Below are 24861 nucleotides of genomic sequence, written 5' to 3'. Positions count from 1 at the left end.
TACGCAGTTTACGTGGGTTTTTTTCGTATGAAGTTAAAATGACGAAACGCACAAATTTGTGCACACCGACGCAACGGAAGGTTTCTGAAACGCACAAATTTGTGCACACCGTACGCAATGAGTTAACCACAAATAAGTAAATATACACAAATAACAAAGACATGCCGCTCAGTTTTAGATAAACGTATCTACCTGTGAACGAAGAAAGCTTACATCGCTTGCACGAGGTATATCTATGTTTATATAAACTGATGTTGGGTATATTTTTAAAAACTAAAATACGTCCCATCGATGGTCAAATGAAACGTTGCAGTTAATGTCATTATTATATATATTTCTTAATTAAAAATAGACAAAACTTTAGCTTTTCAGTAGCTTTATGGTACATATAATGCTTAAATAGCATATTTTTATATAAAAATAAAAAAGTGATGCACAAAAAAGAGCATTTCGTTTAATAATATGTGGGATGTTGATTTATTATAAATTAAGGAAACAAATATGGAAAAATATTATTTTGTAATTTTTCGTAAATCCCCAAGTTCTATTAGTATACCAACTCATCTGTGTAAAACAATTGAAAATAATTAATAGGTTGTATACAGTTTGCGGGAACTTGGGGCCCAGAACATTTATCACTTGGTAGAAATATTGCTATTTTTAAGGTACATTGTCATTACTAGTTATTATTTTCTGATGTGGTGCGATTTGTTTGAGGTATCGTTTTTTTCGCTATTATTTTAATTGCCTGTATTTCATCTTCGATTCAAGGCAACATGCCTAATTTCGACGTTACTTTCTTTACTATCATCATTGGAAGATGAAAAATCAAACATTGAATCCTCCCCATCACTATCATTACAAAACATATTATCATTACAATCACTATATTCAACGATAGCACTGTTTTTTTTAACAATAAAATTTAAAAAAAAATTCACAATAAAATTTAAAAAAATGAAAAAATAAGTAATTGAAACAAAGTTATTAATCACTAGTCTTACTTAGACACAATTTATGGACACCCGAGACTGTCGAAAACCCAATAGGCAATAAAAACGTCACCGACGCGTGTCTACCAAAGGACGATCGCCAACCATTGCCTTCGGAGAAATCTACGGCACATCTGCATTTAAATTTAGTCATAAAAAAAACCCGACTTATCGCAATAAATGAGCTCTCCCCGGCTTGATTCAAGTAAAAATAATATTTTTTGATAAGATATGCTTCTTGAAACTCTTGTCTACAACACTGCAAAAACGCCATTCAAAACATGCTCAGGAAATACCCAAAAATCGACGTTATATTTCATTAATTGAAATGGTGCGCCTGATGCACCTTACGAGTAATATAGAGCCAAGCGATGGTGCGTCTCACGCACCTTACGAGCGGAAAGGGTTATACCTCAATTTCAGACCTATGTTATCATCGTGATTTCTTTCTCTATGTAACTCTTCAATCCTGACTTTGTTCCATAATGAGTCAAAATCTTTTTTGTTATTCAGAAATTCCACTATTTTTTTTATTTCACTTGAATAATGAGATATGTCGAATGTTTTTTTTTTGTAAAATATCAAATAAAATATCTAGAATTAAATATGGGTGAAAATAGATTGAGATAGAAATTAAATTGTAAGTCTTGTAAGATAGCGTCTAACCTTTTTGAGAAGTGGGTCAAATTTTGTTCATTATTTTTTTTAGTACTAGCTCGTGGGTCACAAAGTCAGTGGTGTCACTTGGAAAGGGGGAAGGGAGAATGGTTAAAAACTACTTTTTACTACGAAACACGTCGTTTTACGGTGTACATGTGCATTGATACGAAAGAAAATCAGCTAGCCAATGTCCACTTGGAATCTTTTTTATAAATTCGACATTGGATATATATACTTTATTTTTTTAATATTTTTAATTGCCTGTATGATATAAAAAATAAGTTTATACAAATCAACGCGTGAAAAGCCTGTGTGGGTCAGTGTCTGACAAGCGGGTCTTATGTTCGCCATAACTGGTCTAAGTGCTTCTGCGTTAACAGCATTAGAATCCTTTGATTATTTGGTCAAATATTATTATTAATTCTCTTCTGAATTCACAGACCATCTTTAAAATTCTACTATAGTAATTCAATCATGTAAGAGCAGCTGCATGGAAACGCTTTTTTTCTTTCACTATCGAGAAGAGATATTCTTCTTGATGATGTACAAAAAAATTATGAAAATGATAATATATATGTATATTTGAAAAAACGCTTGCATCCTATTACATTATTAACAGATTGAGCTAAAACAAGATTCAATTTGTGAGCATAGCAGTGTACAAATATCTCGAAATTTTTTTGTACTCCATTCGTCATAAGTTTGAGCAATTAATTTTTCTGTACATTCAAGGTATTATGAATATGATCGAAAATAGCTGGCCACACACGAGCGGATCTGCCCGTCGGATTTGTCCGAAATGGATGTCCGACGGACAAATCCGCCAGTGTGTGGGGTTAAAACTGTCGAACAGATCCGTCTGTTCCGCACCTTACGTCAATTAAAAGGTAATTAAAATGTATTGTAATTGTGTTATTAGCACCCGGTGGTTTACAGTATTTTTTGTTAAAATTTGTCCCTTAAGTGATTTTATGACCTGGGCCATTTCCGCTCGCCTTTATTAATTTGTGCCAAAGTTGCCGCCATCGGTAAGTATATTGTCTAAAATATCTAAATAAGGTTTTATTACTTTATGATGGCGCTTAATATTGTTACCGTTGAAAATGTATTTTTTGCCATTTTTTTTATCAAAGACAGTAAAACATATATTGTAAACAAAATTTCACATAAAAACACGTAAATCTGGTGTCCGATAAGAATTTGTTCGAGCTAGTACAAATTGCGTCTGTGGCCAAGCCCGGACAAATCCGTCAGATGTCCGACGGGCAAATCCGTACGTGTGTGCTTAGCTAAAACTTACTTCGATAAATCTCTCTTGAATGATATCATTCCCGTCTATGTATCTAAAAACGGTTGATAGCTGTGCTTTATGGCTGATATCTGTAGATTCATCTTCAATTATAGAAATGAATTTCGATAATAGCTTGTATCTCATATAACAATACTTTTGAAATCGAAGATATTGAGCCATTTTGAATATGATTTGACACTCCTTTAAAAACAAGATTTTTTTTAATAACGTGTCCGATTCACTTAGGAAATACAATAATTCAACATTTATTTACAGCATCACTATTTTCAGAATGTCCTCGAAAAGAAAGTTCTTATTTAGATAAAAAGCAAATCACGTTAATTAATTTGGAAATAATATATCTGTTCGCAGTAACTTCCTTATTATATAATTCAACATTTGCCTTTAATTGAGTAAACGATTATTCACACCTGCCTGGCTATCGATATCGAATCAATATTTATATAGTACAGTGGTACCTCGGTTTTCGTCTATAATCGGTCCGAAAACAATCGTTGAAAACCGAGGCAATTATTTCTAGTATGCGTTAACACTCGCAATCAATAAAAAAAAAACACTGACGAAAACCAAAACAATTTTTTCTCGGAAAAAATCGACGATAACCAAAGTCAACGAAAACCGAGGTACCACTGTACACCCAAAGGGCTAATTAGACATGCCTTCGTATATTAAAAATATGCTTTATTTTATATTTATTCACCAGCAGCTTTACTATTGTTATTGTATTGCAGGTGTTCTTGGAGAGGAGAGCTAGAAAGCAAAAGGAAGTCATAAAAGAAGCGCATAAAGTAAATCAAGAGAACCACCCGTTCAGTCAGCAAAACTTGGCGAATAACAAATTTAATCAGTACAACAATCACGGTACGTTTCAAACTCGATGAAATCGTTCATCGTCGATGCGTTTAATCGATCTGAAATATTACACCGTTTAGGTAAAGACGGCGAGAATCGCAGAGAACGATGCAACAGCACTCGCAGCAACAACGAAAACTCTTCAAATAAAGAAGGTCTGAGAACTTACGTTCCTACGCAGTTTGAAAACTCTCTGGGCAAATTACAGGTGAATAACGTTGTCATTATAGTAATTGTATTTTTTTATAACGACTACATATTATATTTCAGTGCTGTTCCGTCACCGCTCCGAGAAAGATAATCGACATGGAAGTCATCGGCAGCGAGTCGCCTACGGGAGAGACTCGCTGCAACGCGGTCGGAAGCTCCACCGCCGGCGTCATCGGCGCTCCTCGGGGTACTCGGCATATATTGCTAGCCATTGAAACCCTCTTCAGAATATTGTTACGATTAGAAGATCTGTCGGAACCTTTGGCCATAGCTAACGCTCTAGTTCTCAAGGTAATTTCCGTCCCGTACGATATCTCTTATAGTCGCTAATTGTGTATTATGTTAAATAGGAGAGGGACGAAAAACAGAGAGCTCTACTGTTAGAACAGCAACAGATGGAGGCGCTGGAGAGAGGAGACGACGACGACGACGACGATACGTCGCCGGACGATCCGCCCAACAATTTCCTTCGCGATATAGAGAATGTACAGAAGCAAAACTCGAGTAGGACTTCTAACGCCGTCGGCGCCAACGTTACCAACAGCATTCTTCCATCTCACAATACAAATCCAGTCTTACCCAATTTACTCGACGAAAATAAACCCGACCTTTTGGGGAAATTGTTCGCCGGATTGCTCTTTGAGGATCGATTGTCATCTTTTATGACCATTAGGAAAGGAAAGGTACGATGAACGTTTTAAATACATTGCACTAGTGCATATTTTTATATATTTGCTTAACGATTAGATGCTGGTGATCAGAATTCTCGGACAAGCTTCTCCGACCGAGAAATGGAAAGTTCCCTTGGGAAAAGTATGGTTTCGGCTCGTTAAGAGTCTTCCTTACGCTCTCAGAAGGGATATAAGTGTTTTGACTCCGCTCGTCGATCATTTCAGAAGGTAATCTATTCGATCTATAATTCTAAATAAAAATATTTCAACTGCCAAAATCCGATATATTTTAATTATATTGAAAAAAGAATCGGATATATTTTTAATAGGTTCTTTGCTTAACCCTTTACGTGCGGAATTAAATTTCATAAAAAGTTAGGAAATGTGTCAATTATCCACTAAAAAAAAGTTAAAGATATAATTGTGATTTTTTTTATATGTTTATAGTCATTCTCTGCTGCGTCTTTATTCACCTTTAGAATTGAATTTAAAAAAGTAAAGAGGGATAAAATAAAGGGAAAAGGAAAAATATATATAAATGTATTTGACAATCATTTAATAAAAATTAATTAACCCTTTGCGCTCGTAAGTCGACTATGTGTCGACATCGTATTTCAAGCGTTGCACTCGAACGTCGACAATATGTCGACAAAACTTTGAATGCATTTATTGGCTTTGTGTTCAAGCAAATTTTGAAAATTTAAATTTATTAATAGTAAAAAGACTTCTGTTAAACACATTTCAGTAATATTGAATTTTTAACTTATGCAAATAACTCAATAATTTTAAATTTACAAGTGTAAGTTTATTGTAAAATTTTTCATCGGAACATGGTCAAAGCGCGCGGTGTTAGGACGGCATCGCGCTAGACTGACAGATTTAGGTTGTCAATTATTGCTCAAAAACTGATTTTTTCCTTCAAAGGGCATCTATATTTTTATGATATGGGATGAAACGGGATCATATGCTCTAATTGTGCATAATTATTACTTTATATTGTGTGTCTGTTATGAAATAAAAATAAAATTTGTAAGAGGGAAAAAAGAGCGAGATGCCGTTATGCAAGCAGAGCTCGCTTACTCGCTCGCGCTAATAAAATGAGCGATTGACAACTATCGACCTGGGTACTCAACTCAAATGATAATATTGGTCTCGACACATTTAATTTATTTTCGAGCTAGTAAATTACTAAATTATGTAAAACAGAATTAGTAATCTGTGTTTTAATTATTTATAAATACATATATTGATTTTATTTTAAAAATTATCCATATAATTACGAATGACGATATAATAATGGATTTTTAAGGACGTGACAATGAATTTGATATTAACCGTGACAGTAATAGTATGCGTTAATGCTAAGACTATTTCTACCAATCTTGTACAAGTATTTAAAGTTTCAAGTTTTAGGATAATCTTTTAAAGTAATATTTTTTTATGATCAATTTATTTATATTATTAAAAACTGTTTTAATCAATTCAAAACTTAAAAATTCAAAAATATATCCACGAGGCCAAGCTACGCTGATTCGCTCTAGGTGTAAGAACGCCTGCCAATCCAAAACAGATCCCCACAAAAAAACAATGTAATATTTATCATTTCTGCCTCAAATGGGCAAATACATACAAAAACTTGTAGAATATTTGTCTAAATAGAAAATTTGATCATTTTCATAAAATATAATAAAACTTTACCGGTCCCACCTAATATTTTTTATGTACAAAAAAATTGGGTGGGGCCTGGCCCCGATTGCATTTAGATTATCGCCACAGCTGATATTTTTGAGCGCCATTTCGAAATTTGTTAATGTGGGGGCACCTATTCATGCCATATTTAAAAAAATATAATGATTCCAATAATTCTAGTGATTTACAACCTTAAATTATACTAAAAAGCCATGTTATTAGACTCAAATGTGTACGGCACCTTTAAATGTAATAATAGTACTAGCGATTTTCTTGATGACACCCATAGAAGTCATCCGCGGTGAAAGGGTTAAAAGTCTTGTAAGATTAATTTTTTCAGTGAGTTTTAGGATTGTATTGTACTTATATAAATGTATCTATATTTAACACTCTACAGGTGGATGACTCAAATATGCGTCATTGAAAAACTATTGTTAAAAGCCGTTTATGCACAACATAATCAACAATTACACATTTAATTGGATAAGATTTAAAACACAGTTTGTAAATTAGTGATATCTATTATATATTGTTAACTATAATTACAGCTTACAATCAATAAATGTCGCTTAGCAGCTAAGGCCTAATTTTAATAATAGCGCATTCCTATTATTAAAATGTTTAGTTTGCTGCGGGGACCTGAACCGATAGCCTCTTGGATATCAATTCAACGCCTTAAGGACTGCGACATTCCGGTTATACAAGACAATCTAAATATAAAGTTGTAAAATCGCCATGACGCACTTTGAAAGTCTCTTTGTAAAACATATGACTGAAGAATATAGACAAGGTTATTTTACTCGTCTAATACCATAGACCAGGGGTTGGCAAACCTTTTTTGTGAAGGACCAGATTGTAAATATTTTAAGCTCAGCGGGCCAGGAAGCAAAATTAAAATGAGCTTTATCATTTCTCTCAAATATTCAAATGTGGTGTAAATTTTAAATATAAGCACTGTTTTTCTTTTTAGTTCTAAGTTCAATCTGTTAAGAAATCTCATGATATCTGCAGCAAAGGCTAATTCTCAAATCTATTTAATATCAGATGTTACACATTTTATTCAAAATTCACTTTAAAATGTACTTTGTTAACGTTATTCAACTTTATTAATATTATTTTCATTTGTAGTTGTTCCATGCAAACTATTCACCAAAACTAATTTTTCAGTCACTTAAACATAGCATTTAATGCTTGAATAAATAATTTTGTGCAAACCAGTAACTTACTTAGTAACTTACTGTTTGCAGAAGCCTTTAAAAATGGATAAATACTGCTAGGTACTATTTATACATAACCCTTTACTTATACAAAATATTGACTATTTGCCAAAGGCTACATGTAATATTTTGACTTAGAGAGCCATACGAAAGCCTGAATTCAGCAATGGTGTTAAGAGTCGAAAATAATTTAAATACACCGAATTGAGTTAAAAAAACTGCTATTTAGTTGTCTATTGATGTTGCACACAATGTGCTTATCTTTTAGCAACTGTTCTCGCCGAAAAACTGGTAGACGAACAAATCTATTGCAAAGGGCATTACGTGGGCACTGAAGATGCTGTCAAATTTAAACTGCATAACGTCACAGTGAAATCCAAAGCAATAGGAGCACCTTATAAGGTGATACCTAGCTAGCTCCTTAACTCGACGGTTGGCCGCTCACATACTTTGATTTTTTTAAATGTCAAATTTAACAATTACTTGCAGGCCGGATTAAAATAAGCAGAGGGCTGGATTTGACCGTAATTTTCTGACCTCTGCCATAGACAGTGAATATATTAAAAAAATATCTAATTTAATTTGGCCTTTTTATTCGTATTTTAAATATTCCTATCCCAAGTGCACGTAAACGCAGGACAAATACCCCCTGGACATATATCCCCCATCAAAACTCCCCTGGACATTAACCCCCCGTACAAATAATCCCCTGTGCAAATAATTAGTATTGATACTGATTATTCGTATTAAACATTATTTTATTAAAATAATGACCATTTATTATAAATACTAACTTATATAAAATACTTATCTTTATACGTGGCGGGGGTTAATTGTCAGGGGGGTTATTTGCATGGTGGGTTAATTGTCAGGGGGTTATTTGCACGGGGGGTCAATGTCCAGGGGGGTTTTGACAGGGGGTTATTGTCCAAGAAGTATATTTCCAGGCGGTTAGTGTCCTAAAACCATATTTACTAATCTACATTCTCCTTTATATATGGACCTTCGCTTTACTTTATTCGGAATCTCATTATCGGCAACTTAGCGTCAAAAGTGTTAAATTTTCTTTTAAAAATCATTGGTTAAATCGTCAAAATGTATCCTTTTGCTTAAAACATATGTGCTGATGTGCATATTGTTTGTGTTTTATTTATTGTAAGGTGCATAACAATTTTTCGTATTAAATATGTTTTAAAACGTAATTATATGTTATTATATGTTTTATTTAACTAACAATATATTTTTTTATTTTTTATAATACGTTTATTGTAATCTGATTTTCTAAAAAGTCTAAAACTTGTTATTGGGAATAAATTAACTATTTACCAAGAAAAAACAACAATTAAAAAAACTAAAAACTAAGGTTTTACTAAGAAAAAAAACAACATTTAACTTGTGCTCTTTGTAATTTTAATCTTGATTAAATTATATTGTAACCATTATTTTTTTGTATGAACGCAAATTGTTGATCGATGTTATGAGCGCTAAACGCTATAGAACGAGCGCGATGCGCAAGATAATAAACGATAGGTGCAAAAAAAATACAAGCAGTCCAATATTTTAATTATTCAGAATTCATATGACATCTAGCTATTTACAAATTTCTTAATGGCTATAAACCCCTGCCGCTACATCACTCAGCTGTTTTTTAAATAATTTATTTATTTGTTTTACCGCGCATTTGATTGCGATGGACGAAAAATCATCTAAAAACATCATTACATTTACCTTCCTATACTATGTATACCTAATACTATGTCATTTATTTTTTTGTAAATAGTAAGTACAATTCTTCGTGAACACATTTCAATAAATTATTCTTTTCTAAGTTTCATGGTTAACGTTCTACAAATTATTTAAAAAAGTACAATAAAAAAAGTTATTTTTCGATTAAAGTATTTAAATTATAATATATTTTTAATATTTAATTTATTGTTTTTTAACTAAAATACTGACAAACTATCAATCTTTCGCTGTGTTAATTTTAATTTGTAAAAAGATTAATCAAAACATGTTTTATTTCATTTTTACTTCCAAAAATTGAACTTAAAAAAAATCTTGAAATTAAATACGAGCTGGCACTACCCCAACCAAAAAAATAATACGAGTGCAAAGGGTTAATAAAGAACATAGAAATTATAAAAAAACAATGCAACAATTTTGCTGGTTTTATCTGGAAAAATATAATATTAGAAATATTTTTTTTTTGTATTATGATTTTTATAGAGCGTTGGATAAATCCGCATCTCGCACTTGTGAGCTCTGCACGGTGATTCAGATTTATTCACATCTCGTACCTAAAGGGTTAAAAGGAAAAATTTATCCAAACAAAAAAAAATACATTTTATCCAAACGTATATTTTTATTATCGTGTTAGAAATCCTGAAAGACTCGGCAACCGAAAGGTATTTTACTAAAAAATATTGTTTTAAAATTTAGGTACTTGAACGGAACGGAAGGATGGACCCCCGTATCCGATCTGTGCTTCGTACTCTCGGAGGAGTCCCCCGTCGGACCTGCTTCTCAGAGGGCGTCTTCGGTACCCATCAGATCCGTCACGCCCAGTTTGCCATCTAGAAATCTTATGTATTTCATAATGAGCAGTTCGGTTAGTATTTTCACATGGGTAACGCTGCGATATTCTCAGTGCCCAAATAATCGATTCCATCATATTTCAGATTGGATTGTCCATCTTGGTTGTTTTGATGGAACGCGCCGCTGTTCTGCCGAAGCCGGCGCCGGCCGCCTGGAACAACATGATTAAATGCGCCGGTAGATTGACCACCGCCTCGGGAAACGCCCGCCCGACGTATCCCGTCTCGCGCGAAGTCCTCGCCGCCCACTGCGCCGCCGCCGAGCTTCCGTCGGGGGCGGACGAGTCCCTGGCGGAGGCGCTCGCGCACTCTTAGTCCGAAGACGAGTCGCCGCCGCATCACGTGCCTCACAATCACACTCACCTCATGAATTAGTAATAGACGAATCGGGAAGACGCGCATACTCGGCTTGCGAACGTAGACAAGATTAGTTCTTTTTTTAATTAACGTTAAGCGACGATTTGTATAAATTGTTAATCGAACGGCGGTCCACCTATATTGGTTTGAAGGTAGGCCTCCCTTCCGCGTAGGTTTAAACTCTAATATTTATCTCTATTTAAATTTTAATATGAATTTAACCGTTTTTATACACGTCGTCTAGTGCGTTCCGCTCGTTAAATTTTGTTATCGATTTTATCGTTTTCGCATGACTAGTGGCGGCTCCGTCCCGGGTCTAACACATTGATTTCAGTTTAGCCCCCGGCGGAGCGGCTATATATTTTTTTTATATAAACGAATATGGTTTTTATACGACATTAAAATATTTACTTAATGTATATATTTTATTAATTAAAATATCAAATTAATTCTTTAGAAAATTGACAATCGGTCGTATTATTTTTCCGCTCCCTTCAAGAGTAACTGCACAGTTTGACGGCGTACAACAAATCTTTGACGTTCTCCACCAGCTGTAGAGACACGCCGGACACCAGCGCTTTGACTTCTTCGCTGCCTCTGTCCAGCATCAGGCTGTACAGATCCGGATAGAACTGGAAGCGTGAGACGGTGAATGAGAATAAATCCTCGATTCTAGAGATATAATAAACAAACCTGCTGATCGTCGATCGGATCTTTGCAGTACTCGGAAGACACTTCTGTCGCCTTTACGAGTTGAGCCTGCAGAGGCGACACTTGCAGCATCATCAGAGGCTGAAAAGAACCGTATCACAAATTGCGCTGATTTCGACTGAACGATTTTGACGATTACCTCGCTATGATTGTCTACGTATTCTCTCATCTGCTGTACGATAGCTCTTCTACCCGCTGAGACGTTCCACCTGTAAACTCTCAAAAATTAGTTTCTATATATCACTTAAGCCTGGAACTTTGTCAACAACGAAGATTCAAATATTTTATCTTATACCACTTTTCTAAAAACTTCTTGCATGGACCCACCCTTTCTTATGCCATTATAAAACATTTAAAAATATTCATACAAATTTAGTTTTTAACAAAAAAATAGGCTGGTTTTTGAGATGAGAATTCGGGAAGCAGTTAATACTTTGCTTGCCGAGCCTTTTGAGATGTTTTTTTTCCTAAATATTGACGTATTATTAATTATAAAAAAGTTACCACTGAAGCGAATGCCATACAGCTCATTAAAATGTATTCGATACAGCCAGATCCAGTAATTACCGCTCGAGTAGTAAAAATCGATTTACCGGATTTCGGCAACAAAAGGGTTAAACAACTTCAAATTTGATAATAAAAAATTACATAGATTTTGTTAAATATATTTAGTGTATGTGTTTAATTTTAATCATATGTATCTAATTAAAGTGTTTTACTTTTTAAACATGTCCCTTGACACTTAAGTAAAAAGAAAAAAAAAACAAGCGAATGAGATTATGCAAATTTGCTGAGTAATTTATTTTTTATTTCTCAAGCTACAAAAAAATAAAATACTGACCTGGACCATGTAAAATTGTAAGCGGTGCACGAGTGAGCCATGCACTGATACAGATGCTTCTCCATGACCCATAACTTGGAGCAACACCCTTCGATGACGTTTGGAGCATCTTCCGTCGGAAAGAAATCTACGCCTCCGCCTTGCATTCTCTGCCGAAGGACAATCCCACGTACAAATTCGATAGATCGACATAAGCGAGTTACAATTACCCCGATGAGTTTTCCAATCGTGAACGTCTGGTCCACCATGTCTTGCAGAGCTTTAGTCGCGCCGTTTTGAATAGATTTGAGTTTGATGCCGGATTCTAAGACCTCAAACTCCGACACTATGATGGCTCCCATAATAGTGACTACGACGCCGCTGCTAAAAAGTTATTCGTCGTTAAATCTCTGGCATTATTGGCTCGGTATGTAATAAACGTACTGATCCTTGTTCGGCTTCAGTTCCCATCCTTGATAAGGTAGACTGCTATATTTATAGGTGGCGAATGCGATCGGTCCTGAAATCGATTCTGATTTCAGCACTTTGCACTGTATTCTTAATGTTTCGCGATGATCGATTGCTCTTATCGCAAATACATCAAAGTAAACAAGATAACCACAGCTTCATTGTGCTATCGCGTACTGGTTATTAAATCGCAATCTAAGATCTGATTCAATTTGTGAGAGATCTTACGCATTCGGTATAAAAATAAAGATGTGTTAACATAAATAGAATTTTCTGTGTTTGTAATCATTCAAAGAATTGAAGCAGCTTGGACAGTCACAAATGCAATGTCAAAGAGATTTTATTCAAATAAGATATCAAAGATAAGACGGGTGAATATGGTAATGCTAAAAATGAATAGTTTTTACTTTAAACTAATGCAACTGTAAGCTTAATACACTACAATGGTATTACAATGACTAAACAAAAAACCTAGAAATGTGAAACCCTAATTTAACTAGATTTCGGATGTACATAATGTCAAAGTTACTATAAAACAGTAATGTGGAATGTTTGGTAACATATTTCTTTAGGCCCAATATTATGGAACTACGAATTTTGAAACATGATAGCGAATCAGCTTGGTTAACGAACTTCCAAGATATTAATAAGGTAAATTATTTTTGCAGAACTTGAAAAAGTTAATAAAATATATTTTACAGTCTTAAACATTAATAAAAATAGCGATTTTAGAACTCCAGTGCAATTGTCATGTTGAAAATAATTTATAAGAAAACAATACTATGGGGTTAAACATTCAAAGGATCTTAGAAGTGTGTGTGGGGGGAGGGGGGGGGTGACATGTAAAAAAACAACTAATATTAGATTAAAAAATGACAGATAGTGTCGAATCAATAGTTGACAGTCCAGATGACATTTAAGCTAACTTTTATGAATCCTTTTCCTGTATAATAGTAGATTGAGATAAATAAAACCTGGATAATTGGCTAGTTTGGTATAATTTACAGATCATTATGATGATTTATACAAACAGTATTTTCACAACAATGGCAAAGAGATCTCACCATCAAACAATTGCATTAATAATTAGATATATTTTGCGGACTACAAATTGCAAATCAGTCCCGAAACGTAAATCACCCATATACAGCTAAAAAGTTACTCTTTTTTTGGAAAAGATATTATTATTCTACTCTTGAGTGATCATCTGGACCGTCTCTATATTAAGACAAACATCATCATCTGCGACTCGTCAGAGCTGTCTCGAACTATCATTATAAAAGATATGACACGGCGAAAGACCAGGAGACGTCGCGATGTTAGCAGAGACGAGCCAAGACAGTTCTTGGACACGAGACAGATCAGCGCCATTACGAGAATACATTACAATAAATCCTAGCCGCTACACAAATCCACAGCCGACAATATTATGAAAACACGCTCCAGTACAGAATGATCCAATTCGAGTTCTATATGTTGGCAGCACTGTAAATCAAACAGCTACCAATAATCACGCGTGTTCAAAGTATCAAATGTTATTTTGCTACCACACATTTACGAAATAGATCGCTTTAACACCGCTCAACGCATTAAAATCGTTTAATTGTTCTACAGAAATAACAATTCTGTACGAGTTATATATCGAAATTGACGGGAAGATTATGGTCAATTTCATCGTCCTACTGAGCGAACAATTCGCAAACTTTTCTTAAGAGACTGGAAACGTTGGAAATAGGACAAAGCATTATCGTTGCGCCCATTCAGCCAAGAGTGTGGCTGAAGTCCTGTAATTGTCAATTCGTCGGCGTTCGCAGTTTTGAACTTTTCTTATGGCTCCCTTTGGCGCATTTTTCCATCTAGACTTGCATCTATACCAATATAAAATTCAGATATCATAATAACTGAAGCCCAGAGACTACAGATAGCCAATAATTTACGCAGATTAGGTGTTAGAGCGACAGAAAGTTGATGCTGATTTTTCAGAGTAAATCTTTTTCTATGATGAGCCACATTTCTACCTCACTGGATATGTTAATAAGCAAAATTGCCGCAAACGGCGAGGAAATTTTTCATGTGATTCACAAGAGACCATTACGTGCCCAAAAATGATTTTTTGGTGCGCATTGTGGTCAGGCGGCGTCATTAGACTTTACTTTTGTGAAAAATATAAAGATGGGACTGTAACAGTTAACCGATTATTTTTGGCACAAAATCGAAGATATTGATGTTGAAGACTTTGATTTTGGTGACGTCAACTGGCCGCCAAGATCATGCGATTTAACGCCATTGGATTTTTGTGTTACACTAAAAACGTTTACCGAAATGTTGGAGCACCTATTTGGATCATCCTTTGGTTCAACGCTCTACTAAATCGTTTTACATCCTAATAGGAAAAGCTGCGATTCTTATCGAAATACTATGATTTGTTCTACTAACTGTAATAATAAATTACTCATTATTGGCAACGTTTTTATCGGAAACTTTATATCTAATGCCCCGCGTAGTTGTGAAGTATGGGAATCGAATTTATTTCTTATTACTTCCGCTCGTATCTGATCGGTGCGATAAAAACACAATAACAACACTCGAAAAGGCACTCGAATGAATAATTACGCAATTGTCCCGTTCGGAAGTTGACAGTGAACTTGTCTTCGTTGTACTTGAGATCGTGAACATCGTCGGTCACCCAGTGGTTCTTCCCAGAATCCCAGCAGCACACAATCGGCGGCTCGAGCCACAGCACCGTCTCCGGTAGCCTGAAAAATAGAAAAATACTAATATTCTCAGCTTCAACTTCTAGCGCAGGTGTAGGCGGAACTTACTGTATGTTGATGAGGAAGAGGCGCTCTAGAGCCGCTTCCTGCCTTCTGATGTCAGCTTCTATCTCTTCCGGCGTTCGCACTGCTCCGGGGGCCGGAGGCGGTGGAGGATTGTAGACTTCGGCGAATTTCAGCTCGCTCAAATTTTCGTCGGTTTCCACTAGAATGCATTTTTTATTTGTCAATGTATGGCCAAGGCTGGTTAAAAGCCGAATAGCTGCACAAGCGCTGCATTTTATATGGCACTCAATCAGGGACGTTATTTTCCAGGAGAGGAGGGCAAAAGTTGGCCGGTCAGTGGTCGTTGTTTTAATGTTTTGATATCCTTAAATGCTGCAAATCTACCGCCTTTTTTATTTAATTAAGACCACCGTGACCTAACGGGTTACCCCAATGCGTCACTGAGCTCGAAAACAGTACATAATATTATTTCAATACACAAAAAATACAAGAAAGAAACGATAAAAATATCTTAATATATTAATATACATATATATATATATATATATATATATATATATATATATATATATATATATATATATATATATATATATATATATATATATATATATATATATATATATATATACGACATCCCTGACCTAAAATTCTTCCACAATACTTTTCTATTTTTAACGCTAAACAAGAGGCATCTCGTTGCATTGTTGCGAGATCGATATAATTATGTACAAAGAAGATGAAACGGCGATAATTATATAAATGATTTAACAATAAAAATGGCGTTATCTGCGTGACGCCCGCATTATCGCCGATAAGGCAGACTCGATCGATGCGATGTTCAGATTTACCAGTCGCTTTTCTAACTATGACCGTTCACAGCGTCGACTGACGTTTCGTTCCATGTTGTGCGCGTTCGTGTACTGCCGATTCGAATCCGACTCATTTTCGAACGACCGAACGGACGCCTCTCAAACTCATGTGAAGTTCAGCGGTCGACTCCGAGCGCCGAGGACTCTCCTAGTCCTCCTCTTCTGGCTGACGGTCGGGGGAACGTCAGTCCTCGCCGAGGACCCGGAATGTCTCACCGGAAAGTTCACGGACGTGCAGCGGTGGGTGAACGTAGACGGAACGCTCAGCGACAACATCAGTAAGCCAATCTCGGATAGCTACTGCATTTCGACTCCGTGTACATCTGCGACTTCCCTCAGATCCCGTTCACAAACTGGACTTGACCGGGAAGCCGGACTTCCTGGCGGAGCTGCGACTGCTCATGAAGGAGGAGACGGCCGAGTACGACAACTACGTCTTTTTGCGCGGACACGGAAACCCTAAGAAGATAGAGCCGGTCGCCGAGGACGACTTTCACATATCCTACCCGACGATATTCAGCATCAAAGAGAAAGGAGACGTCGCGCTTAAAAACGTCTACTTTCTGAGCTTAGCCAGGAACAGCCTCGAAAGGTAAGCCGCAGTTAAACTTCCACCGAATCACATCCACCCATATTTTATTTTATGTAAATTTGGGGGTTCCAGAATCCCGCTGTTCTATACGGACTCGAACGGCGTCAGCGGATCTTACTGGAAACATTTGAAGTATTTATCTCTATACGGAAACATCTTTTCAGGCGACAGCACCAAACTGTCGCAGAGCTTGATCGAGTACGCGGTGACTCTGAACGCTACGGACTGGGAAGAAGTCACTCCCCAGTACTACTTCTCGTATCCCAAAGGTAACGCGTCCCTCTTTGCTATTATTGCGCGTTTATTGTTAAAGATAACGTCGATTGTTTCGAATCAGGCAAATCCAACTGGGCGAAGGACTTATCTAGATTGGACTTTAGCAGCTTGCTCGAATTAGACTTGAGAAACTGCTCGATCGAGATACTGGACGACCGCACGTTCGAAAATCTGTCAAATCTGCGGCGATTGTATCTCTCGCACAACAACATACACCACGCTTACGCGGGTGCGTTCGCGGGACTGAGTAAACTGGTCCACTTGGACTTAAGCAAGAACCTCGTCAAGATAAAAGACACATCGGGGATCGTAGACGGGATCATGGTGCTGCCGGGTGCCTTCGTGCCGCTCATCGGTCTCAAATCGCTCGATTTCTCCCATTCCAAAATCGCGCAGACGTCCTCTGGGGTGTTCGCAGAATTGGGACCGTCCGTAGAACGCCTCTCCATATGTTATACGAAGTTTCCGTACGTGAGAAGAGGGGCGTTCGACAGGACGTCCATGAAGCACTTGGACATCTCGGGTAATCTGGCGCTGGAGACGCTCGACCAGTACGCATTCTACGGCATCGAAGACAGTCTCGAGGTGCTGTACGCGCAGAGGCTCGGCATCAAGAACATGAAGCCCTTCGAAGACCTCTGCAAACTCAAAGTGCTGTCTCTGGCCGACAACGACATAAACGCGGTCGACTCGAGGAGCCTGCGCAATCTGAGATCGCTCAAGATCGTCGACCTGTCCGATAATAGAATCACGAACTGGAACGAGCGCACGCTGATACATCAGCCGGAGCTGGAGTTTCTCAAGCTAAACCGGAACAACCTAAACCTGCTCTCTCTCGAAATGCTGACCGACTTCAACGATCTCCGCTTCCTCAGCCTGAGCGACAACAACTTCGTGTGCAACTGTTACGTCAAGTGCTTCATCGACGGCGCCGCGGAGAACGAGGACTCAGGACGATTGCCCTCCTGGTACGCAAACGAGACGGACGACGACGACGTCGAGTTCGAGGACCCCAAGAACGAGACGTTCTACATATCGCTAAGCGAGGTGATAAACTTCCACAACGCCTTTATCTACTTCAGCAGCCTCATAGACAAACGCAATAAGAACTCGACGAGCGCCTCCTACTCGGTGCGCGACAACCACTGCCAGAACGGCGATTTGGAAGAGGCGGAAAACTTCTCGTTCGCTCGCAATTTTACGTTCCAGCTGCTCGACGACGAGGGCGAATACATGTGCATCGACTCGCGATCGAACAAAGCCGAGTACTTCAGTAACGTGACGGACTGCGACGAAAGCAAGAGAGGCCAACACCCGCCTGCGGATATGGTGGCTTCTTCCTCGGCGCTAGTCATCGCGCTGATCGCCGTCGCCACGGTAGTGTCCGCGGTCGTGATCGTCGTCTGGAAGTGGTGGTACGTCAGATACTTTTTCTTGATGATGAAGAACGTCGCCATACTGACAGTCTTGGGTAAAGAGAGCAACCCCGAAGGTACTCACGATAAAATTGCATCTTTAAACACATTTCTGCATCGTTTTATTTTAAATTTTAGCCGGCGATAAAATGTTCAACTACGACGTGTTCGTGAGCTACTGCGAGCACGACCGCGGGTGGGTTCTCGACCACTTTCTGCCCAACGTGGAGAACAATTCGGATCTGAGCGTGTGCTTGCACGAGAGGGACTTTCAGGTGGGCCTCTCCATATTGGAGAACATAATTTCGTGCATGGACCGCTCGAGAACGCTGCTTATGGTGCTCTCGGAGAAGTTCCTGCAGAGTCGGTGGTGCCAGTTTGAAATGCATCTCGCGCAACACAGGTGAGCTTGGAAAGCTCTGTATCGCCCTATATTAGCGATTTACTATTTTCTTGCGATTTCAGATTGGTAGAGACTAGACGCGAGCAACTGATCTTAGTTTTATTAGAAGACATACCGAAGAGGAAGCGTCCGAACACACTCAATTATTTAATGTTGACGAAGACGTATATAATATGGCCAAAGTCGAAGAGCGACATCCCGGCTTTTTGGAAGAGATTGAAGAGATCGATAGTGCTGCATAGTAAATCAAATACGGATTCAGCGGCGTAGCTTTAAGCGTATTTTGTAAAAAATAATTATAATAGTATAAATATCGCATTCGAAACGAAACAGAATTATTTTTTTACCTCACTATATATCAACATTAAAAAGATATTAATCGCTCACGTCTCGTCAGAGTGATGCTGTCTCTAGTCACTTTCGGTCTCGGCGGTTGCTGAAGAAGCTTCAGATGGAGGATTCCGCCGCAAGGGCGATGGCTTCTAAGATTCACCTCGTTACTCGCCACTTCGCAGACCATGGACTTCAAATATGCTGCGGTACTCTCAGCTGCGATTACAAATAACCGTGTAGTTCTACATATAGTCTGAAACATGCTAATCTAGATCATTAAGTGCCTTCTCGCTTGATTAACAACTCTCTGGGATTGAGCACCGGATCCGGCTCTAAGCACGTCAATCTATCCAGCTCGGCTCTCTCGTCTTTCATTGTGCCGAACCTGTTTTAAAAAAAACACGTTTATAAAAAATATTGCAGCAGCCAAAGAGGGTCGCGCGTACTTATCTTCCGCCAGTAAGGCCTGGATGGCGTCGGTTTTGATCTTTACGTCAGCGTAAAAGTCCTTCAGGTCTCGTTCTTGCTCCAGCCTCAGATCGCAGATGCTTTCGTATTCCTTCCGCGTGAACTCGTACAGGTCTGAAATTGAATTTCGACGTGCCGCAAAAGTGAACTCGATCGATACGAAATATTCGAGAGAGTTTAATTTTATTTCGAAGCTACATGGTGGTCCGGATTGACACTCATAAAGGGTGATCCAACATCAGTTTACAAGCACAAATTGAATGATATCTTATTATATTAATATTTTTTTATATATTTTATTAATTATGAAAAACAATATCAATTAAATGGCCGCCATTGGACCTTTGGCACCAACAATGTAATTTTCGTATCTCGGCTATATCTTTAAATGGACGTTTCGCAACTGTTAAATTGAGTTTCATAGACAGTTTAGAACAGTATATTAGCATCTATCATATAATAATAAAAATACACATTCGCTGTAACATTTATACTTGGGATGTAAATAAATAATAATAAATAGTATGTAAATATATATATATTACTATATATAGACAAGTTTAATATAATTTTACTAGTGCCTGCCAGATAAATGAAAATGTATTTCGATATGATTTTACTGAAATGAAATATTTTAAAAAATATTTTCGGATTAGAGTCGGGACTATTTTTTTTATTGATTTTATTTTAGGAATACGCACATGAAACTGAATTATTTTGCTGCAATAAATCAAATTGTTAAATTACCGATAATATAATCCATAAAATCAATGTTGATTTTTCGTTATTTCTCTGCTTCTTCCTTAAGTATTTTGGGCCATTTTAGGCACGACAATAGCATTGAAACTTTAACCACTATTTATTATTATACGAATGTCAGACAATGTTTGTATAACTTCAACTGAAGTCGGCGGCTTATTTTTTTACGCGTGCGGCTTTACCCGTGTAGGAAAGCCGTCTTGTAAAAGATCGAAGGATCAGCAAAATATTTATTTTGTCTTATATTATACGCAGGCTCACAATAATTTACGATTTCAATAAGATTTATAGTATTTCACTAAATTACATGCATTTTTCTAACTAAATTCAAGGTGAGGAAATGCCTCTACTTGCCCTCCCCCTAAATAAACATCCCCGGCTCACCATCGCGTCCGCGCAGTACAGAAGCCAGCGGTATAAAAACGACCAGGCCGGAATTTACCGCTCGGTTTGAATAAACGGCATTTGTAACGGGTATATCCCAAATAATTCAGAACAATGTCATTATGATCTGGATCTTGAGAATTCCGCTTATGTTTTAAAAGTCCTGATTAATTTATTTATCGCCTATTATGAGAGTTTGATAGCATCAAAAATGTATGTATAATAATAACTATAAATTACTTTAAAAAATAGTTTTTAGAAACAAGCGAGTCATGAAGAGTTTCGACCAAAGACCGTTATGGGTAGAATTGCATTAGGCAAAATTTAAAGTTTAAATATAAAATATTTATTTTTTATGCTTTACACTATAAACTATGTTATTCTTTCAGACGTAGTTATTTCAATTGTATAATAGAATATGACTAGCGATTTTTCTACACTCTATTTTTTTCAAAAGTCAGTGCACAAAAACAAATACACCCAGAATTCACGCGGTAATAATATTAGAAATAAAATTTAGAGCAAGGCAATGATTGATTTAAATGACGGATATAACTATAACAATAGTGAAAGAAACGATGAGATATTAAACTCGTACCTCAAAAACAAAATAAAAAACAGTACCGGTCTGTGTATTTACATGTACCGGGACCACTTCTCAGTGCGACTGACTAATCACAGGGCAGAAATTTAAGAGCACGTTATGATAACGAATGAACGTTGTTTTTGTGTACAAATAGATATACAGTTTTTATGTTTTTTTTTGCTACATACTCATTAATTGTTTTACACACACACACACAATTGTCCGGTCTATTTTTATTTTGCAAAAATTGCAATAAATAAAATGATTTTATTTAGATGCAGTGGCGTAGCTAGGATTATGTGCCTCCCAGGGAAATCCTTAAAATTGCCGCCCCCCCCTCCCATACATTTTGCAGGGTCATAAGATCAGTATTTCTTAAAATAATAAATTGGTTATTATTAATTTATTATTAATTTATTCGTGGATGTATATATGTTTTAATGCATTAAGAGCTAAGAACCACACTAGACGATCCCATCGCAAATATGCCGCCCCCAAGCAAGTGCTGCCCGGGGCGGCCCGCCCTCCCATAGCTACGCCACTGTTTAGATGTATAAAAAATATATGTATAAAGAAAATGCAAGTTTTATATTTCCATATTTTTACCTAGATTGTACTACTGCTGTGCGCTTTCCGGGAAAGTTTAGCTTCGAATCCCTATTTTTTAGCGACGGGATAAAAGTGAAATGTCGCTTTAGCGTTTCCCCTAATTAGCATAGCATCGCTGCTAATACGCCGACTGGGAATAGGCTAATGTCTCCGCGACAATGGAAAACGACCCAAATCGATTTAAAATGTGTATTAAGTGACATTCAACGGCGGAATTGACCTTTTCCCCCCTAACGATCGCTTAAATTTGCGACTGTTCCGTTATACGTATTATTTTGGCAAAAAATCAATAGTAAAGGTTAATTAAAAAAGGGGGAAACCTGATCCGTCGGTCGACGCTCTGGGCTTGGGATCCGCGAACGATCTGCAAGCGAGAGACAGACGGTCGTCCAGCAGCCACAGGACCTTCAGCACGGCTCCTCTCCAGGAATTGTTTCCGGGGAGGGCGACGGAGACGTTCAGCTCTGGGAAGTTCACCTCGATGGGGTCGCTGCGACAATTCTCAAACTGTTACACTGTACGATAACTTTGCTATTTGCTATTCCGGAGCTATTATAGTAGTTTGATATCTTACGAGGGAGGATCGTTGGGCTTGGGCATGTGAGGAGGCAGAGGAACCAGCATCCACAGCGCCAAACTATAGGAGAGTGACACATGCGCGTGGCGGACTTCGTTCAGCTCGGAGCAGCAGTCCAACACCCACGTCCGAATCGCAGCTTCCACGCAAGCCATAAGCTCGGAGCTCACGTCTTCGCACACCTATCACGAAAAACCATCAAACTATACTCGACACAATATTAAGGACGACAACAGTACTTCTTTGTATATCTGAAGCTGCTGCGCCGTCAGGTTGTCCGGGTATCTGATGATCTCATCCAGCACGCGAAGGATCTGCAATTGATTCGTTCGAAATAATAACCTTATAAAGTCATTAGGCAACATCAACGAGGTTCTAGTTACTGGGTGAATCTCTTCGTCGCGTTTCATGGCCAAGGCGAAGTCGTCGCTCCCCGTGCGTTGGTTCTTCCATCGAAGTAGCGCGCAATTCAGCTCCGGAGGATTTCTAGGATTCGGTCCAGTGTCCACGGAGAGGTACTGCGCCCACTAGAATGCTTCAGTTCCATAGTCCGATTCAAACGTATTCTGTATCGAACAACATACCTCTTCCTTTTTGGTCGACTCCTCTAAGTACTCGATCTTCTTCTGGGTCGATACTGTGTAATGTTTTTATTATTTAAAAAAATAAATATTAAATAGAATTATATTATATGCGCAAAAGCTCGAGAAAATAACTGCGGCAATCACACCTGCCACACCAAACCACTTCAAAGTAAAAAGATAAGAGGTGACTCATCGATGGACATTTCAATGGGTTATCCAATTCTATGAAGAACCAGAAACAACCGATAATGTACTCCCCTTTCGCCACAATAGGTAGATGCCCTAACGCCGGGGCTTCGCCCTTGGTCGATCGCGTCCAAACCCTAAAGAAGAGCATCCTCAGAGAACTGTTTCTAATAAACATGACTAGTAGACGCTACATAATGACTACATCAGTGTAACTTTTAATATGGACAACAAATTCAATAGTGAGAATTTAAATCAACTTTGCATCAGAATAAAAATCAAACCTCAGTCAGAATTTTGGTAATACACTGATCATAATTATATGCTTTAGGGTCAGAATAAATATCAAATGGTTAGAATAAAAATATAGGACGATCATGTGAATTAAAAAATTATAACATATTGAAATATCTTATAAAATATCTCGGTTTCACCTAAATTGTTGGACAGATTTGGCGAGAGCGAGCGTTGGTCAGAACAGTAAACACCATATGAGTTACTCTCAACGAGTATATTTAATTGTATATAGGACGCGAAGGTATTCAGAGTGACGAACGAAGTGAGAATAACGACAGAGCGGTTTTTAACATTATTATTGAATTGTTGTGTTAACATCTGACAATGTTACCAGCCCAAACAAATATATTGCCCCTAAAATACCTTGATAATGAAAATGTATTATTATGCTGTTCATTTGTCAAGCAATAAAACTGATCTTGAGGTACAGATATAGATCACATAATATACTGACTATTCTTCATAAATACTGACGAATGAACAATAAACCGTGAGTAAAAAAATGATTCTGGCAAAATAATTCTTTTCATACGTTTTAAACTATTTGACGATTTTACTAATTACAGAATAAGCTAGTAAGAAAGAAAGAAAAGAAACTAGATGAATATGTAATTTCCTATAATGTTTCTTTTACATAATGTAATGTTAATCAAATTAATTTGACACAATAAATAACAGTTTTAAATAGTAATCTTAAAATTTATACATACATTAATAATATTTTTTAAACTTAGCTACAATTTTTTGTTTTTTTTTTTATATAGTCATTTAAAATTTTTAAAGGTTTTTGGTCTCTTTACTTGTTTCAAAACGAATTTTTATGTCGATATAATTAAAACTAACAAATCGTAACTCAGGTGTTTGATAAAAAATAATATTATCACTATAATATAATTTTGTACAAAATACACAATAAATTACTTATTTTTTTACCGTCAAAGATTTGAACGATTTTCTCTAGAGCGCCTTCTCTGGCCGCTTGCTCTGCATCTTCCTGCTTTTCGAGAATAGTCTGTTCCTTTTTAGCCGCCTGCCTCCGCTCCTTGACAGCGTTTAGTTTGGTGAGCCTGCATCCGAAACGAGTCGTTTATGAAAATGAGCGAGGGCTTTTTAGAAACGATAGAGACAGACCTTTCCTCCTCCGGTGAGACCTTGCCTTTCTTGAGCTTTTTGTCGGCCTTCTTCAT

At 37.2% G+C, this 24861-nt stretch overlaps 4 protein-coding genes across 7 annotated transcripts in view; 3 read left to right on the top strand and 1 right to left on the bottom strand.

Annotated features, from left to right (window-relative positions):
• Positions 1-11022, top strand: part of Patr-1 (Protein associated with topo II related - 1) — a 20166-nt gene extending 9144 nt beyond the window's left edge. For all 4 annotated transcript variants that reach the window (XM_088184953.1, XM_088184942.1, XM_088184934.1 and 1 more), the window contains exons 8-14: positions 3696-3825; positions 3897-4024; positions 4087-4317; positions 4377-4709; positions 4774-4925; positions 10043-10211; positions 10282-11022. In XM_088184953.1, the coding sequence (XP_088041079.1) occupies positions 3696-3825; positions 3897-4024; positions 4087-4317; positions 4377-4709; positions 4774-4925; positions 10043-10211; positions 10282-10512 (1374 nt within the window). In that variant the 3' untranslated portion in view covers positions 10513-11022. The remainder of the gene's footprint in view (positions 1-3695; positions 3826-3896; positions 4025-4086; positions 4318-4376; positions 4710-4773; positions 4926-10042; positions 10212-10281) is intronic.
• The window catches only part of agt (O-6-alkylguanine-DNA alkyltransferase), a 595014-nt gene that overhangs the window by 485001 nt on the left and 85152 nt on the right, over positions 1-24861 (top strand). The gene's annotated exons all lie outside the window — the stretch shown is intronic.
• LOC148238274 (uncharacterized) lies at positions 10970-24861 on the bottom strand. Its single transcript, XM_088198804.1, has 19 exons — positions 24806-24861; positions 24608-24741; positions 23192-23244; positions 22991-23125; positions 22847-22921; positions 22605-22789; positions 22351-22520; positions 19671-19806; positions 19509-19609; positions 19279-19440; positions 18276-18568; positions 17532-17805; positions 15376-15532; positions 15167-15309; positions 12530-12605; positions 12107-12469; positions 11405-11474; positions 11248-11346; positions 10970-11186 (listed from the first exon to the last, which is right to left on the bottom strand). Exons 1-19 carry the CDS (start codon positions 24859-24861, stop codon positions 11049-11051), a joined length of 2820 nt encoding a protein of 939 aa, XP_088054930.1. The 3' UTR covers positions 10970-11048.
• On the top strand, positions 16208-19221 carry Toll-9 (toll-like receptor 9). The gene is made up of 6 exons (XM_088184969.1): positions 16208-16483; positions 16545-16797; positions 16870-17066; positions 17135-18565; positions 18627-18891; positions 18954-19221. Exons 1-6 carry the CDS (start codon positions 16237-16239, stop codon positions 19159-19161), a joined length of 2601 nt encoding a protein of 866 aa, XP_088041095.1. The 5' UTR covers positions 16208-16236; the 3' UTR covers positions 19162-19221.

The sequence above is a fragment of the Plectrocnemia conspersa genome, unplaced genomic scaffold, assembly GCF_051122295.1.
Source record: "Plectrocnemia conspersa isolate PC_06_02 unplaced genomic scaffold, ASM5112229v1 ptg000001l, whole genome shotgun sequence".
Classification (NCBI taxonomy): domain Eukaryota; kingdom Metazoa; phylum Arthropoda; class Insecta; order Trichoptera; family Polycentropodidae; genus Plectrocnemia; species Plectrocnemia conspersa.
This window is presented reverse-complemented; position numbering and strand designations above follow the sequence as displayed.

What these genes read in the sequence shown, in the direction of transcription:
- Toll-9 (XM_088184969.1), top strand. Translation starts at nt 16,237, where the DNA reads ATGTTGTGCGCGTTCGTGTACTGCCGATTCGAATCCGACTCATTTTCG. An exon ending in CTACTTCTCGTATCCCAAAG is followed by an intron (nt 17,067 to 17,134) that starts GTAACGCGTCCC and finishes GTTTCGAATCAG; the next exon opens with GCAAATCCAACTGGGCGAAG. An exon ending in TAAAGAGAGCAACCCCGAAG is followed by an intron (nt 18,566 to 18,626) that starts GTACTCACGATA and finishes TTTAAATTTTAG; the next exon opens with CCGGCGATAAAATGTTCAAC.
- LOC148238274 (XM_088198804.1), bottom strand. Translation starts at nt 24,861, where the DNA reads ATGAAGAAGGCCGACAAAAAGCTCAAGAAAGGCAAGGTCTCACCGGAG. An exon ending in GCGACGAAGAGATTCACCCA is followed by an intron (nt 22,922 to 22,990) that starts GTAACTAGAACC and finishes AATCAATTGCAG; the next exon opens with ATCCTTCGCGTGCTGGATGA. An exon ending in CAGCATCACTCTGACGAGAC is followed by an intron (nt 18,569 to 19,278) that starts GTGAGCGATTAA and finishes TTTTATCGTGAG; the next exon opens with TACCTTCGGGGTTGCTCTCT.